The sequence below is a fragment of the Bufo bufo genome, chromosome 1, assembly GCF_905171765.1.
Source record: "Bufo bufo chromosome 1, aBufBuf1.1, whole genome shotgun sequence".
NCBI lineage: Eukaryota > Metazoa > Chordata > Amphibia > Anura > Bufonidae > Bufo > Bufo bufo.
In genome coordinates, this window is record NC_053389.1 from 830,084,653 (window position 1) to 830,099,639 (window position 14,987).

Here is a 14,987-nt window from a genome sequence, read left to right on the forward strand (position 1 = left end):
CACTTTGGAAGCTGTCTTACATTAGACACTTTGGAAGCTGTCTTACAATTAGACACTTTGGAAGCTGTCTTACATTAGACACTTTGGAAGCTGTCTTACATTTACACACTTTGGAAGCTGTCTTACATTTAGACACTTTGGAAGCTGTCTTACATTTAGACACTTTGGACGCTGTCTTACATTCGACACTTTGGAAGCTGTCTTACATTAGACACTTTGGAAGCTGTCTTACAATTAGACACTTTGGAAGCTGTCTTACATTTACACACTTTGGAAGCTGTCTTACAATTAGACACTTTGGAAGCTGTCTTACATTAGACACTTTGGAAGCTGTCTTACATTTAGACACTTTGGAAGCTGTCTTACATTTAGACACTTTGGAAGCTGTCTTACATTTACACACTTTGGAAGCTGTCTTACATTAGACACTTTGGAAGCAGTCTCACATTTAGACACTTTGGAAGCTGTCTTACATTTAGACACTTTGGAAGCTGTCTTACATTTAGACACTTTGGAAGGTGTCTTACATTACACACTTTGGAAGCTGTCTTACATTTAGACACTTTGGAAGCTGTCTTACATTTAGACACTTTGGAAGGTGTCTTACATTACACACTTTGGAAGCTGTCTTACATTTAGACACTTTGGAAGCTGTCTTACATTTAGACACTTTGGAAGCTGTCTTACATTAGACACTTTGGAAGCTGTCTTACATTTAGACACTTTGGAAGCTGTCTTACATTAGACACTTTGGAAGCTGTCTTACATTTAGACACTTTGGAAGCTGTCTTACATTTAGACACTTTGGAAGCTGTCTTACATTTAGACACTTTGGAAGCTGTCTTACATTTAGACACTTTGGAAGCTGTCTTACATTTAGACACTTTGGAAGCTGTCTTACATTTAGACACTTTGGAAGCTGTCTTACATTTAGACACTTTGGAAGCTGTCTTACATTTAGACACTTTGGAAGCTGTCTTACATTTAGACACTTTGGAAGCTGTCTTACATTTAGACACTTTGGAAGCTGTCTTACATTTAGACACTTTGGAAGCTGTCTTACATTTAGACACTTTGGAAGCTGTCTTACATTTAGACACTTTGGAAGCTGTCTTACATTTAGACACTTTGGAAGCTGTCTTACATTTAGACACTTTGGAAGCTGTCTTACATTAGACACTTTGGAAGCTGTCTTACATTTAGACACTTTGGAAGCTGTCTTACATTTAGATACTTTGTAAGCTGTCTTACATTTAGACACTTTGTAAGCTGTCTTACATTTAGATACTTTGGAAGCTGTCTTACATTTAGACACTTTGGAAGCTGTCTTACATTTAGACACTTTGGAAGCTGTCTTACATTACACACTTTGGAAGCTGTCTTACATTTAGACACTTTGGAAGCTGTCTTACATTTAGATACTTTGGAAGCTGTCTTACATTTAGACACTTTGTAAGCTGTCTTACATTTAGATACTTTGGAAGCTGTCTTACATTTAGACACTTTGGAAGCTGTCTTACATTTAGACACTTTGGAAGCTGTCTTACATTTACACACTTTGGAAGCTGTCTTACATTTACACACTTTGGAAGCTGTCTTACATTTACACACTTTGGAAGCTGTCTTACATTTGGACACTTTGGAAGCTGTCTTACATTTAGACACTTTGGAAGCTGTCTTACATTTAGATACTTTGGAAGCTGTCTTACATTTAGACACTTTGTAAGCTGTCTTACATTTAGATACTTTGGAAGCTGTCTTACATTTAGACACTTTGGAAGCTGTCTTACATTTAGACACTTTGGAAGCTGTCTTACATTACACACTTTGGAAGCTGTCTTACATTTAGACACTTTGGAAGCTGTCTTACATTTAGATACTTTGGAAGCTGTCTTACATTTAGACACTTTGTAAGCTGTCTTACATTTAGATACTTTGGAAGCTGTCTTACATTTAGACACTTTGGAAGCTGTCTTACATTAGACACTTTGGAAGCTGTCTTACAATTAGACACTTTGGAAGCTGTCTTACATTTACACACTTTGGAAGCTGTCTTACATTACACACTTTGTAAGCTGTCTTACATTTAGACACTTTGGAAGCTGTCTTACATTTACACACTTTGGAAGCTGTCTTACATTTACACACTTTGGAAGCTGTCTTACATTTACACACTTTGGAAGCTGTCTTACATTTAGACACTTTGGAAGCTGTCTTACATTTACACACTTTGGAAGCTGTCTTACATTACACACTTTGGAAGCTGTCTTACATTTACACACTTTGGAAGCTGTCTTACATTACACACTTTGGAAGCTGTCTTACATTTACACACTTTGGAAGCTGTCTTACATTACACACTTTGGAAGCTGTCTTACATTTACACACTTTGGAAGCTGTCTTACATTTACACACTTTGGAAGCTGTCTTACATTTACACACTTTGGAAGCTGTCTTACATTTACACACTTTGGAAGCTGTCTTACATTTACACACTTTGGAAGCTGTCTTACATTTAGATACTTTGGAAGCTGTCTTACATTTAGACACTTTGGAAGCTGTCTTACATTAGACACTTTGGAAGCTGTCTTACATTAGACACTTTGGAAGCTGTCTTACATTTACACACTTTGGAAGCTGTCTTACATTTAGACACTTTGGAAGCTGTCTTATATTTAGACACTTTGGAAGCTGTCTTACATTTAGACACTTTGGAAGCTGTCTTACATTTAGACACTTTGGAAGCTGTCTTACATTAGACACTTTGGAAGCTGTCTTATATTTAGACACTTTGGAAGCTGTCTTACATTTAGACACTTTGGAAACTGTCTTACATTTAGACACTTTGGAAGCTGTCTTACATTAGACACTTTGGAAGCTGTCTTACATTTACACACTTTGGAAGCTGTCTTACATTTACACACTTTGGAAGCTGTCTTACATTAGACACTTTGGTAGCTGTCTTACATTAGACACTTTGGAAGCTGTCTTACATTTACACACTTTGGAAGCTGTCTTACATTTAGACACTTTGGAAGCTGTCTTACATTTAGACACTTTGGAAGCTGTCTTACATTTAGACACAGTTAACCCTGGTATTCTCACAGACACAGCTAAAATTTCTGAACACAACAATTTACAGTGCTGGGAACCAGTTAAAAACTGACCTGTTTGTTAAACCCACATACAGAAATAACATGCTCTTATTTCAGAGTGACCATCCAGACTTCATGAAGGAGTCTTTACCGTACAGCCAGCTCTTAAGGGTGAAACGTATTATTACTGATGATGACAGATTAGAGCAACGCCTAGATGAAATGTGCCACAAATTTAACGAGAGAGCGTATCCCAGAAGTTTGGTCAATAGACATAAAAAACGGGTACAAAAATGCCAAAGGAGGGAGCTATTGGGCCCAAAACGTACACTAGATAAGAAAAAGAGGATACCTTTCGTCTCTACACATACCACCCAAAGTAGACGCATTGCACAAGTTCTCAAATACAACTGGCACATACTCAAAGAGACGTTCCCGGAGAATTCCAATCAGCACCACTCTTGTCCTATAGGAGATCACGGAATCTAGGGGATAGACTAATAAGGGCTGATACTAAAAGCTATGAAGGACCTATTATTAAAAAGAAAGGCTGTTATCCATGCCTGAGCTGTTGCAATTGTAACAGTATGCTTAAGGGAGATAGTTTCACACATCCAAGAACTGGAAAAAGGTTCCTAATTAGAAGGTACTACACCTGTAAGTCAGAATACGTTATATATACTCTGCAGTGCCCATGTGGGCTACTCTATGTGGGTGAAACCACACAGGAAATGAGAAATAGACTAAATCAGCCCCGCTACCAGATCCGTAAATTGTTCTCTGGGAAAAAGAATGAGAAACCACTAAAAATTGAACCACCAGTACCGGAACATTTTCTAAAATTCTAACACAATGTTGCGCAACTTGGCTTCCGTATCATAGACGGTATACCTCCACAGAGAAGGGGAGGAGATAGGGAAAAGAAACTTCAGAGACTTAAGTTAAAATGGATTTTTGAACTCCAAACACTCGAACCGAATGGTTTAAATAGGGATTTCAGGATTGGCACGCTTTTCTAATCCAGAAGGAATATTGTGTTCTTCAAACCGAGTATTATGCAATTTCATTTAAGTGTTGTACCTAACCGTTTGGTTATGATTGCAGAGACTAATATATGTGCTGCACCTGAAGGGGTTAATTGTGCGTATCATAGCCCCCTTTCAGAGATCAGGGGCTGCTAGGCAGGAGGGGCCAGACCCCCCTCCCTCCCCAGTTTGAATATCATTGGTGGCCAGTGTGCGGCCCCCCCGGTCCCCCCTCCCTCCCTCTATTGTATTTTCATTGGTAGCCAGTGTGCGGCCCCCCCCGGCCCACCCTCCCTCTATTGCATTATCATTGGTGGCCAGTGTGCGCCCCCCCGACCCCCTCTCCCTCCCTCTATTGTATTATCATTGGTGGCCAGTGTGCACCCCCCCCCGGCCTCCCCTCTATTTTATTAATATCATTGGTGGCCAGTGTGGGCCTCCCCTCTCCCCCCCCCCCGATCATTGGTGGCAGCGGAGAGTTCCGATCGGAGTCCCAGTTTAATCGCTGGGGCTCCGATCGGTAACCATGGCAACCAGGATGCTACTGCAGTCCTGGATGCCATGGTTACTTAGCAATATTAGAAGCATCATACTTACCTGCTGTGCTGTCTGTGACCGGCCGGGAGCGCCTCCTACTGGTAAGTGACAGGTCTGTGCGGCACATTGTTTATGATCTTTCACTTACCAGTAAGAGGAGCTCCCGGCCGGTCACAGGCAGCACAGCAGGTAAGTATGATGCTTCTCATATTGCTAAGTAACCATGGCAACCAGGACTGCAGTAGCGTCCTGGTTGCCATGGTTACCGATCGGAGCCCCAGCGATTAAACTGGGACTCCGATCGGAACTCTCCGCTGCCGCCAATGATCGGGGGGGAGGCCGCACACTGGCCACCAATGATAATACAATAGAGGGAGGGAGGGGGGGGGCACACACTGGCCACCAATGATAATACAAAAGAGGGAGGGAGGGCCGCACACTGGCTACCAATGATAATACAATAAAGGGCGGGAGGGGGGGCCGGGGGGGCCGCACTGGCCACCAATGATATTAATACAATAGAGGGAGGGGGGGCCGGGGGGGGGGCGCACTGGCCACCAATGAAATTAAAACTGGGGAGGGTGGGGGGTCTGCCCCCTGCTGCCTGGCAGCCCCTGATCTCTTACAGTGGGCTATGATACGCACAATTAACCCCTTCAGGTGAGGCACCTGAGGGGTTAATTGTGCGGATCACAGCCCCCTGTAAGAGATCGGGTGCTGACAGGCAGCAGGGAGCAGTCATGTACACAGTTCGTAGTATATTCTAACTAGAAGCGTCCCCATCACTATGGGAACGCCTCTGTGTTAGAATATACTGTCGGATTTGAGTTTTCACGAAGTTCTGAAAAAGCTTTTATGCAGACGGATCTTCGGATCCGTTTGTATGAAAGTAACCTACGGACACGGATCACGGACATGGATGCCAATCTTGTGCGCATCCGTGTTTTTTCACGGACCCATTGACTTGAATGGGTCCGTGAACCGTTGTCCGTCAAAAAAATAGGACAGGTCCTATTTTTTTGACGGAGAGGATACACGGATCACGGAGGCGGATGACAAACGGTGCATTTTCCGAGTCAATGGGTCCGCAGAAAATCACGGAAGACGGCACAACGGCCACGGGTGCACACAACGGTCATGTGCATGAGGCCTAAAAGATACTTATTGGAATTTGGGCCCCTTTGCGCACCTAGGCTGCAAAAAAGTGTCACACATGTGGTATCGCCGTACTCAGGAGAAGTAGGGCAATGTGTTTTGGGGTATCTTTTTACATATACCCATGCTGGGTGAGAGAAATATCTCTGTAAAATGACAACTTTGTATAAAAAAATAGGAAAAGTTGTCTTTTACAGAGATATTTCTCTCACACAGCATGGGTATATATAAAAATACACCCCAAAACACATTGCCCTACTTCTCCTGAGTACGGCGATACCACATGTGTGACACTTTTTTGCAGCCTAGGTGCGCAAAGGGGCCCAAATTCCAATGAGAATCTTTACGATTTCACACGGCATTTTTTAGGCATTTGGATTCCAAACTACTTCTCACGCTTTAGGTCCCCTAAAATGCCAGGGCAGCATAAATACCCCACAAGTGACCCCATTTTGGAAAGAAGACACCCCAAGGTATTTCGTGAGGGGCATGGCGAGTTCATGTAAAATTTTATTTTTTGTCACAAGTTAGTGGAATATGAGACTTTGTAAGAAAAAAAAATATATAAAATAATTTTTTCCGCTAACTTGTGCCAAAAAAAATAATATTCTAGGAACTCGCCATGCCCCTCACGGAATACCTTGGGGTGTCTTCTTTCCAAAATGGGGTCACTTGTGTGGTATTTATACTGCCCTGGCATTTTAGGGGCCCTAAAGCGTGAGAAGTAGTTTGGAATCTAAATGTGTAAAAAATGCCCTGGGAAATTCTAAAGATACTCATTGGAATTTGGGCCCCTTTGCGCACCTAGGCTGCAAAAAAGTGTCACACATGTGGTATCGCCGTACTGAAGAGAAGTAGGGCAATGTGTTTTGGGGTGTATTTTTACATATACCCATACTATGTGTGAGAAATATCTCTGTAAAAGACAACTTTTCCCATTTTTTTTATACAAAGTTGTCGTCTTTTTACAGAGATATTTATCTCACCCAGCATGGGTATATGTAAAAATACACCCCAAAACACATTGCCCTACTTCTCCTGAGTACAGCCTAGGTGCGTAAAGGGGCCCAAATTCCAATGAGAATCTTTACGATTTCACAGGGCATTTTTTACGCATTTGGATTCCAAACTAATTCTCACACTTTAGGGCCCCTAAAATGCAAGGGCAGTATAAATACCCCACAAGTGACCCCTTTTTAGAAAGAAGACACCCCAAGGTATTCCGTGAGGGGTATAGTGAGTTCATGTAAAATTTTATTTTTTGTCACAAGTTAGTGGAATATGAGACTTTGCAAGAAAAAAAAAAAAAAATCATTTTCCGCTAACTTGTGACAAAAAATAAAAACTTTCATGAACTCACTATACCCATTAGCGAATACCTTAGGGTGTCTATTTTTCAGAAATGGGCTCATTTTTGGGGTGTTTCTACTGTCTGGGCATTGTAGAACTTCAGGAAACATGACAGGTGCTCAGAAAGTCAAAGTGTTTAAATGCACATCTGCGCACATCATCCTATAAAGTGACCATTAATGCATGTATATATATCATACATGCATGCACGTGTTTGCATGCATATATGTATATATATGCATGTGTCTCCACCCTTCCTCAACAGGTATCATCTCAGAAATCTCCATTTGTAAGGGTGAGAGATTTAGCCTACCAACATATGGTTCATGCCCCATATCTAGTGGATGTCATAGTCTTATGTCCACTGATCTGGTCTTAAAAATGAAAATAACTCACAGCCTGGCTTAATGTTATTAGATTTACTTGAATTTCTTATTGTACTTGCAGACAAATCTGACTGTGGTCACAGAGTTTCTCCTCTTAGGATTTCAAGGCAACCAATTTTTGAGAAATCTTCTATTTCTTCTATTCCTTGTTGTTTTTATTGCCACAATATGTGGGAACCTCCTGATCATCATCCTGGTGTCCACCACCAAGAACCTCCACACCCCAATGTACTTCTTCATCTCACAACTGTCCATCAGTGACATCTTATTATCCACAAATATTGTCCCCAACCTGCTCCACATCCTACTTAATAATGGAGGAACCGTCAGTTTTATTGGTTGTATGACTCAGTTTTATTTTTTTGATTGCACTGAAGGACTAGAGTGTTTTCTTCTCGCCGTGATGTCTTATGACAGATATGTGGCCATCTGTAATCCCCTCCGTTACTCCTCTGTCATGACGAATAGATTTTGTGTTACATCAATCATTATTAGTTGGTTGATGGGTAATGTTATTTCATTCATTGTTACGATAACATCATCAAAACTAAACTTTTGTGGGTCAAATATCATCAACCATTTTTTCTGTGAACTTATCCCCTTAATAGACCTGTCCTGTTCTGACACCTTCTCTGTTCACTTGGAGATTTTTGTTTTGGGAGTTCCATCTATAATGGTCCCAACTTCAATCATTGTAATGTCTTATACTCACATTGTGATATCAGTCTTAAGGATCCCATCCAGTACTGGTAGACAGAAAGCCTTCTCCACCTGTAGCTCCCACCTCATTGTGGTCTCCATTTTTTACTGGACTATGTTTAGTGTTTATGTTTTCCCTAAGAGAGAAGAAACTTGGGTCAGTAGTAAAATCCTCTCTCTGCTGTATACTGTATTTACTCCATTTATTAACCCCATTATATACAGTCTGAGGAATAAAGACATTAAGAAAGTCATACAGGAAACATTACATAAACACATTGTCACGACTATGACTGATCCAGACAGGTCTGGGAGGAGAAGGTCGCAGCGACTTGCTACTCGCGATAGCTTGTGAGTTTGCTCCGTGGTTCATGGTATGTCATCAGGGTTTTGCCTTGTGACCCTTTTTGTCCTGACTGGGAGTTTGTAGGCATCCTTCTCAGGTGAGTCCTGTCTGCCACTCCCAGCTACTATATTAGTTTCAATTTCACTTGCAGTCATTGCCAGATATAGTCCTTACTTCCAGTGCTATTCTGACCTTTGAAGGAGATCGTTTGACGGTGTTGCTGTGGAGCTCTTGTCTGGCGTGGACATTGGGATCACCTTCTCTGCTCGTGACTGGATAAGTTTATCTCTGCTGTAGATTGTTTGTTTGTTGCTGTCTTCCCCTGTTGTTCTCCTAGACATGAGTGATGGTGACTAGTGCTCCCATCTGCCTTTCCCCAGTCTAGTCTTGTTAGGGTGACTGAGGGTTTAGGCATACTGCTCGCCGCACGGGTTCACACCCCGTCTAGGGTATCAGGGTAGACAGGTGCCAGCTTAGGGTTAGTCAGGGGCGGCTGTTCTATTTCCCATCCGTAGATAAGGGTCCCCCCTTCCCCTCCGTCTGGTGCGACACGACTGCTGCTGGGATAGCAGTCGTGACAGTATATCTGGCCTTTTAAAAAAAAAAAAAAAGAAAAGGAAAGGAAAAAAAAAAAAGTGTCATTTCTTTTTTTTTTTGCTTGCTGTTTTTTGCTTTGTATTTTTCTGTTCCACTATGGATCCGGTTACGGTTTTGGCGAAACAATTACAGGGGTTATCCCTTGAAGTGGCAGGATTAAAAGCAACAGTGCTGCAGCAGCAGCAGCAATCCTTGGGTTCCACCGTTGCTACGGGAGACCAAGGTACTCCTGAGCCAAAAGTGGCTTTACCTGATAGGTTCTCAGGAGGGAGAGACCAATTTGTAACCTTCAGAGAAGCTTGTAAATTGTTCTTCAGGTTACGCCCTAGATCCTCCGGTGGTGAGAAACAACGGGTGGGCATTGTAATTTCTCTCCTGCAAGGAGATCCGCAGGCTTGGGCTTTCTCCCTACCTTTAGACTCTCCGGCCTTATGATCAGTTGAGGAGTTTTTTGAAGCCCTGGGTCTCGTATATGATGACCCGGACAGGGTCTCACTGGCTGAGTCTAAGCTACGTAGACTTCGGCAAGAGAGCTGGTCTGCTGAACTATATTGTTCCGAATTCCGTAGGTGGGCTACTGATACATTATGGAACGACTCTGCCCTTAGGAGTCAGTTCTGCCAGGGGTTGTCTGAAAAATTTAAAGACGCGCTGGCGGTATACGAGGTCCCTGGGTCTCTTGAGGCTGCCATGTCTCTGTCCATAAGAATCGACAGACGACTCAGGGAGAGACTATTAAATTTGACAGAGGCCTCTATAGGGCAGGGATTTGTTTGTTATGATCCAGTCGAACCAATGCAAATAGGGGGCGCCACTAGACGGGTGAATCCTCCTAAGGTCCGCCGTAGGTCAGAGGTTTGTTTTCGTTGTGGGGGGAGGGGTCATTTTGTAAAGGTATGTCCCTCAGAACCCAAGAGACCACAAACAAAGGAGCCGCCGGAAAACTAGAGTCCCCAGATTGTGCGGAGGATAACAGTCTGGGTGTATTCGTTTCCTCCATACGCATGTCTCAGTTTTTGTTGTCCGCTACCGTTGAGGCGGGCAATAAGACTGAGATCTGTTCCGTCTTTTTGGACAGTGGGGCGGGGGTCAACTTGGTGGATTCACGGTTTGCTCAGGCTCTGGGTTTTACTCCGGAACCGGTACACAGAACTATTCCTGTTTTTGCCATCGACTCCTCCCCTCTTACTCAGAGAGAGTTAACTCAGATCATCCATAATATCCATCTGCAGGTAGGGGACCTCCATAAAGAGCATATCTCTTGTTATGTCCTGGACGGTCTTCCGGTTCCTATGGTATTGGGGCTTCCCTGGCTGGTGACTCACAATCCAGTGGTGGATTGGTAGGCCGGGGAGATTGTGGAGTGGAGTGAACATTGTAAGGACAACTGCTTGAATAGTAGGTGCTCTACGCTCTCTGTAACATCTCCACCTGCCTTTCTGTCAGATTTTATGGATGTGTTCTCTGAGAAGGGTTGTCAGGGGTTACCACCTCATCGTCCATATGATTGCCCGATTAATCTATTACCTGGGGCAAAACTACCTAAAACCTGGTTATACAATCTTTCCGGCCCGGAGAGGAAGGCTATGCAAGATTATATTTCGGAGAGTTTGGCTACGGGACACATCAGACCCTCTTCTTCACCCGTGGCTGCAGGGTTCTTTCTCGTTAAAAAGAAAGATGGGGGCCTATGTCCTTGCCTGGATTTCCAGGAATTAAACCGGATAACTATCCGAGATCCCTATCCTCTTCCTCTCATTCCCGACCTCTTTAATCAGGTTGCTGGTGCTAAATGGTTCTCCAAAATGGATCTCGGAGGAGCCTATAACCTGGTTCGCATCAAAGAGGGGGATGAGTGGAAGACGGCTTTTAATACAGAAGGGCATTATGAAAATCTGGTAATGCCATTTGGTCTTACTAATGCGCCTGCGGTGTTCCAACATTTTGTCAACGATATTTTTAGTCACCTTATCGGGAGATTTGTTGTGATATATCTTGATGACATCCTGGTCTATTCTCCGGATCTGGTTACACATAAGATCCATGTGAGACAAGTGCTGCAGATATTAAGGGCCAACAAATTATTTGCTAAATTAGAGAAATGTGTGTTCGCCGAAAAAGAAATGCCATTTTTGGGGTATGTGTTGTCAGATTCAGGTTTCCGCATGGATCCAGAGAAAGTCCGGGCGATTATGGACTGGGATCTGCCTGAGAACCTGAAGGCATTGCAACGCTTCCTGGGGTTTGCCAATTTTTTTAGAAAGTTTATAAAGAACTATTCCTTGGTGGTCAAACCACTGACGGACATGACCCGAAAGGGATCCGATTTTTCCAAGTGGTCACATGCAGCCAAAACTGCCTTTACATCTCTGAAGGAGAGATTCACCTCGGCCCCTATTCTCGTACAGCCAGATGTCTCGCTTCCTTTTATTGTAGAGGTTGACGCATCAGAGGTGGGGGTGGGAGCGGTACTATCTCAGGGCCCGTCCCCTGGTGAATGGCGTCCGTGTGCTTTGTTTTCGAAGAAATTGTCTACTGCAGAAAGGAACTATGATATTGGCAACAGGGAACTTTTGGCTATTAAGTTGGCCTTTGAAGAGTGGCGTCATTTTTTGGAGGGGGCGGTTCATCCCGTCACGGTGATTACTGATCACAAAAACGTATTATATCTGGAGTCTGCTAAACGTCTCACCCCTAGACAGGCTCGGTGGTCGTTATTTTTTACTAGGTTTAATTTTGTAATAACCTATCGCCCGGGGCAAAAAATACTAATGCGGATGCATTGTTTTCAAAGTTATCCTGGAGGGGGTGATGTTGATGTACCAGAGCCTATTTTGCAAAAGGGGGTGGTGGTCTCTGAATTACACTCAGGTTTGGAGGGGAGGGTGTTGGAAGCTCAGGGGGACGCCCCGGCCTCCTGCCCCTCGGGTAAATTGTTTGTGCCAGAAGATTTACGCCTGGAAATACTAAAAGAACACCATAACTCCACACTGGCAGGACACCCAGGTAGTAAGGGAACCTCTGAATTAGTGTCTCGTCGGTTCTGGTGGCCTAAGTGGCGCCAGGAGGTGTTGAATTTTGTGTCTGCATGTGCTACCTGTGCTCGTTCTAAGGTAGATCATACTCGTCCGGCAGGGCGTCTTTTACCTCTGGCCATCCCCAACAGGCCTTGGACACACCTATCAATGGATTTCATTACGGATCTACCAGTATCAGCGGGGAAGACTGTTATTCTTGTAGTTGTTGACAGATTCAGTAAAATGGTGCACTTTATTGCTCTTGCCGCATTGCCTAATGCTAACACACTGACTCAGGTTTTCATTGACCACATCGTGAAGCTTCACGGGGTCCCTTCCGATATTGTTTCGGATCGTGGTACCCAATTTGTTTTTAGATTTTGGAAAGCTTTTTGTTCTCGTTTAGGGGTTTATCTGTCGTTTTCTTCATCTTTCCATCCACAGTCTAACGGTCAGACAAAACCTAGAGACATATTTGAGATGCTTTGTTTCCGAAAATCAGGAAGAATGGTCATCTTATTTACCGTTAGCCGAGTTTGCCATTAATAATCGTCGTCAAGAATCCACCGATAAGTCACCATTTTTTGGTGCGTATGGTTTCCATCCTCAGTTTTGTACGTTTAGTGAGGGGGGGCCGTCTGGGATTCCCGAGGAGGAACGATTTGCGTCTTCACTTTCTTCACTGTGGCAGAGTGTGCAAGAAAGTTTGAAGAGAATTGGTGGTAGATATAAACGTGTGGCCGATAGGAAGCGCTCTGAAGGTCCGGACCTTGGGGTGAATGACTTGGTGTGGTTGTCTACCAGAAATATCAAGTTGAAGGTTCCCTCGTGGAAATTAGGTCCGAGATTTATTAGTCCTTATAGGGTAATTAAGATCATTAACCCGGTAGCTTTTCGTCTGAAGCTACCTCAGACTCTAAGGATCCATAATGTTTTCCACAGATCTCTGCTTAAGAGATATGTAGAACCTCCTGAACTATTGCCACTACCGCCTCAACCGGTGTTTGTTGATGGCAGTCTTGAGTTTCAGGTAGAAAAGATTGTGGATTCACGATATGTTCGCCGCTCTCTTCAGTACCTGGTGCACTGGAGAGGTTATGGTTCCGAAGAGAGAATGTGGGTGCCAGCTTTAGAGATAAAAGCGGACAGACCCATTCGGGCTTTTCATAGGTCCCATCCGGAGAGGCCTGGTCTAGAGGGTCCGGTGGCCCCTTGTAGAAAGGGGGGTACTGTCACGACTATGACTGATCCAGACAGGTCTGGGAGGAGAAGGTCACAGCGACTTGCTACTCGCGATAGCTTGTGAGTTTGCTCCGTGGTTCAGGGTATGTCATCAGGTTTTTGCCTTGTGAACCTTTTTGTCATGACTGGGAGTTTGTAGGCATCCTTCTCAGGTGAGTCCTGTCTGCCACTCCCAGCTACTATATTAGTTTCAGTTTCACTTGCAGTCATTGCCAGATATAGTCCTTACTTCCAGTGCTATTCTGACCTTTGAAGGAGATTGTTTGACGGTATTGCTGTGGAGCTCTTGTCTGGCGTGGACTGTCGTCATTGGGATCACCTTCTCTGCTCGTGACTGGATAAGTCTATCTCTGCTGTAGATTGTTTGTTTGTTGCTGTCTTCCCCTGTTGTTCTCCTAGACATGAGTGATGGTGACTAGTGCTCCCATCTGCCTTTCCCCAGTCTAGTCTTGTTAGGGTGACTGAGGGTTTAGGCATCCTGCTCGCCGCACGGGTTCACACCCCCTCTAGGGTATCAGGGCAGACAGGTGCCAGCTTAGGGTTAGTCAGGGGTGGCCGTTCTATTTCCCATCCGTAGATAAGGGTCCCCCTTCCCCTCCGTCTGGTGCGACACGACTGCTGCTGGGATAGCAGTCGTGACACACATATCCCGTAATAAACATTAATACACATTTAGAGACAAGCAAATCACTCAAAATTGAAATTGTTCAACCAATTTGATTTGAGTGCAGATTGACTCTACACAAATCAAAAGTGCTCTAACTGGCCTGAAAATTTTTGTATAACACTAGTCTGATAAGACCCGTATTCTCTCTTTTTTGTTTTGTTTCTCTCTCTCTCAGATTCAGACGCAACTTGAGATCTTACAAATTGAGGCTACATGCACACGAACATTGTTCGTTTCCGTGTTTATTCCGCAATTTTTGTGGATAGGATGCGGACCCATTCATTTTAATGGGTCCGCAAAAAATGCGGACAGCACACCGTGTGCGGTCCGCATCAGTATGTCCGTTCCAAAGCCCTGCAAAAAAAAAATACATGTCCTATTATTGTCCATTTTAGGCATTGTTACAATGGATCAGAAAAAAAAATGATGGCATACGGATGTCATCCGTTTTTTTTTTTGCGGATCCGCAATTTGCGGACCGCAAAACACATACGGCCGCGTGCATGTAGCCTAAGGGTGTAATTTGATTCAATTAGAATTGATTTGCTCATCTCTAATTGATGCTGAGCCGCTCACTAGTGATCAGCGGATCTGGATTTCAGGATTAATTTGATTCTTCCCCAAAGCCGAATTTCCTCCTGCTTCATGGTAGCGAATTGATTTAACCTAAAATAGTGTAAAAAAAAAAAAATTGCGACGGCCACCATCTTGGTTGAAGATCTTGCATGAAATCCCGTGCGTCCTGTCGACTGGACTTTACCTTCTATTATGACTAGAGATTAGTGAATTTATAAAACATTTGATTCGGCTGCTTCGCCGAATTTTAAAAAAAAATGTGCTTTGTGACGAATTACTTATCGTCTTCATTTGC

The 14,987-nt window shown here is 43.6% G+C and overlaps 1 protein-coding gene across 1 annotated transcript in view; it reads left to right on the plus strand.

Moving 5' to 3' along the window:
• Positions 1-14,987, plus strand: part of LOC120990015 (olfactory receptor 1468-like) — a 69,598-nt gene that overhangs the window by 21,858 nt on the left and 32,753 nt on the right. Inside the window, exon 2 of the mRNA XM_040418520.1 lies at positions 7,610-8,553. Within this exon, the coding sequence (XP_040274454.1) occupies positions 7,610-8,553 (944 nt within the window). The remainder of the gene's footprint in view (positions 1-7,609; positions 8,554-14,987) is intronic.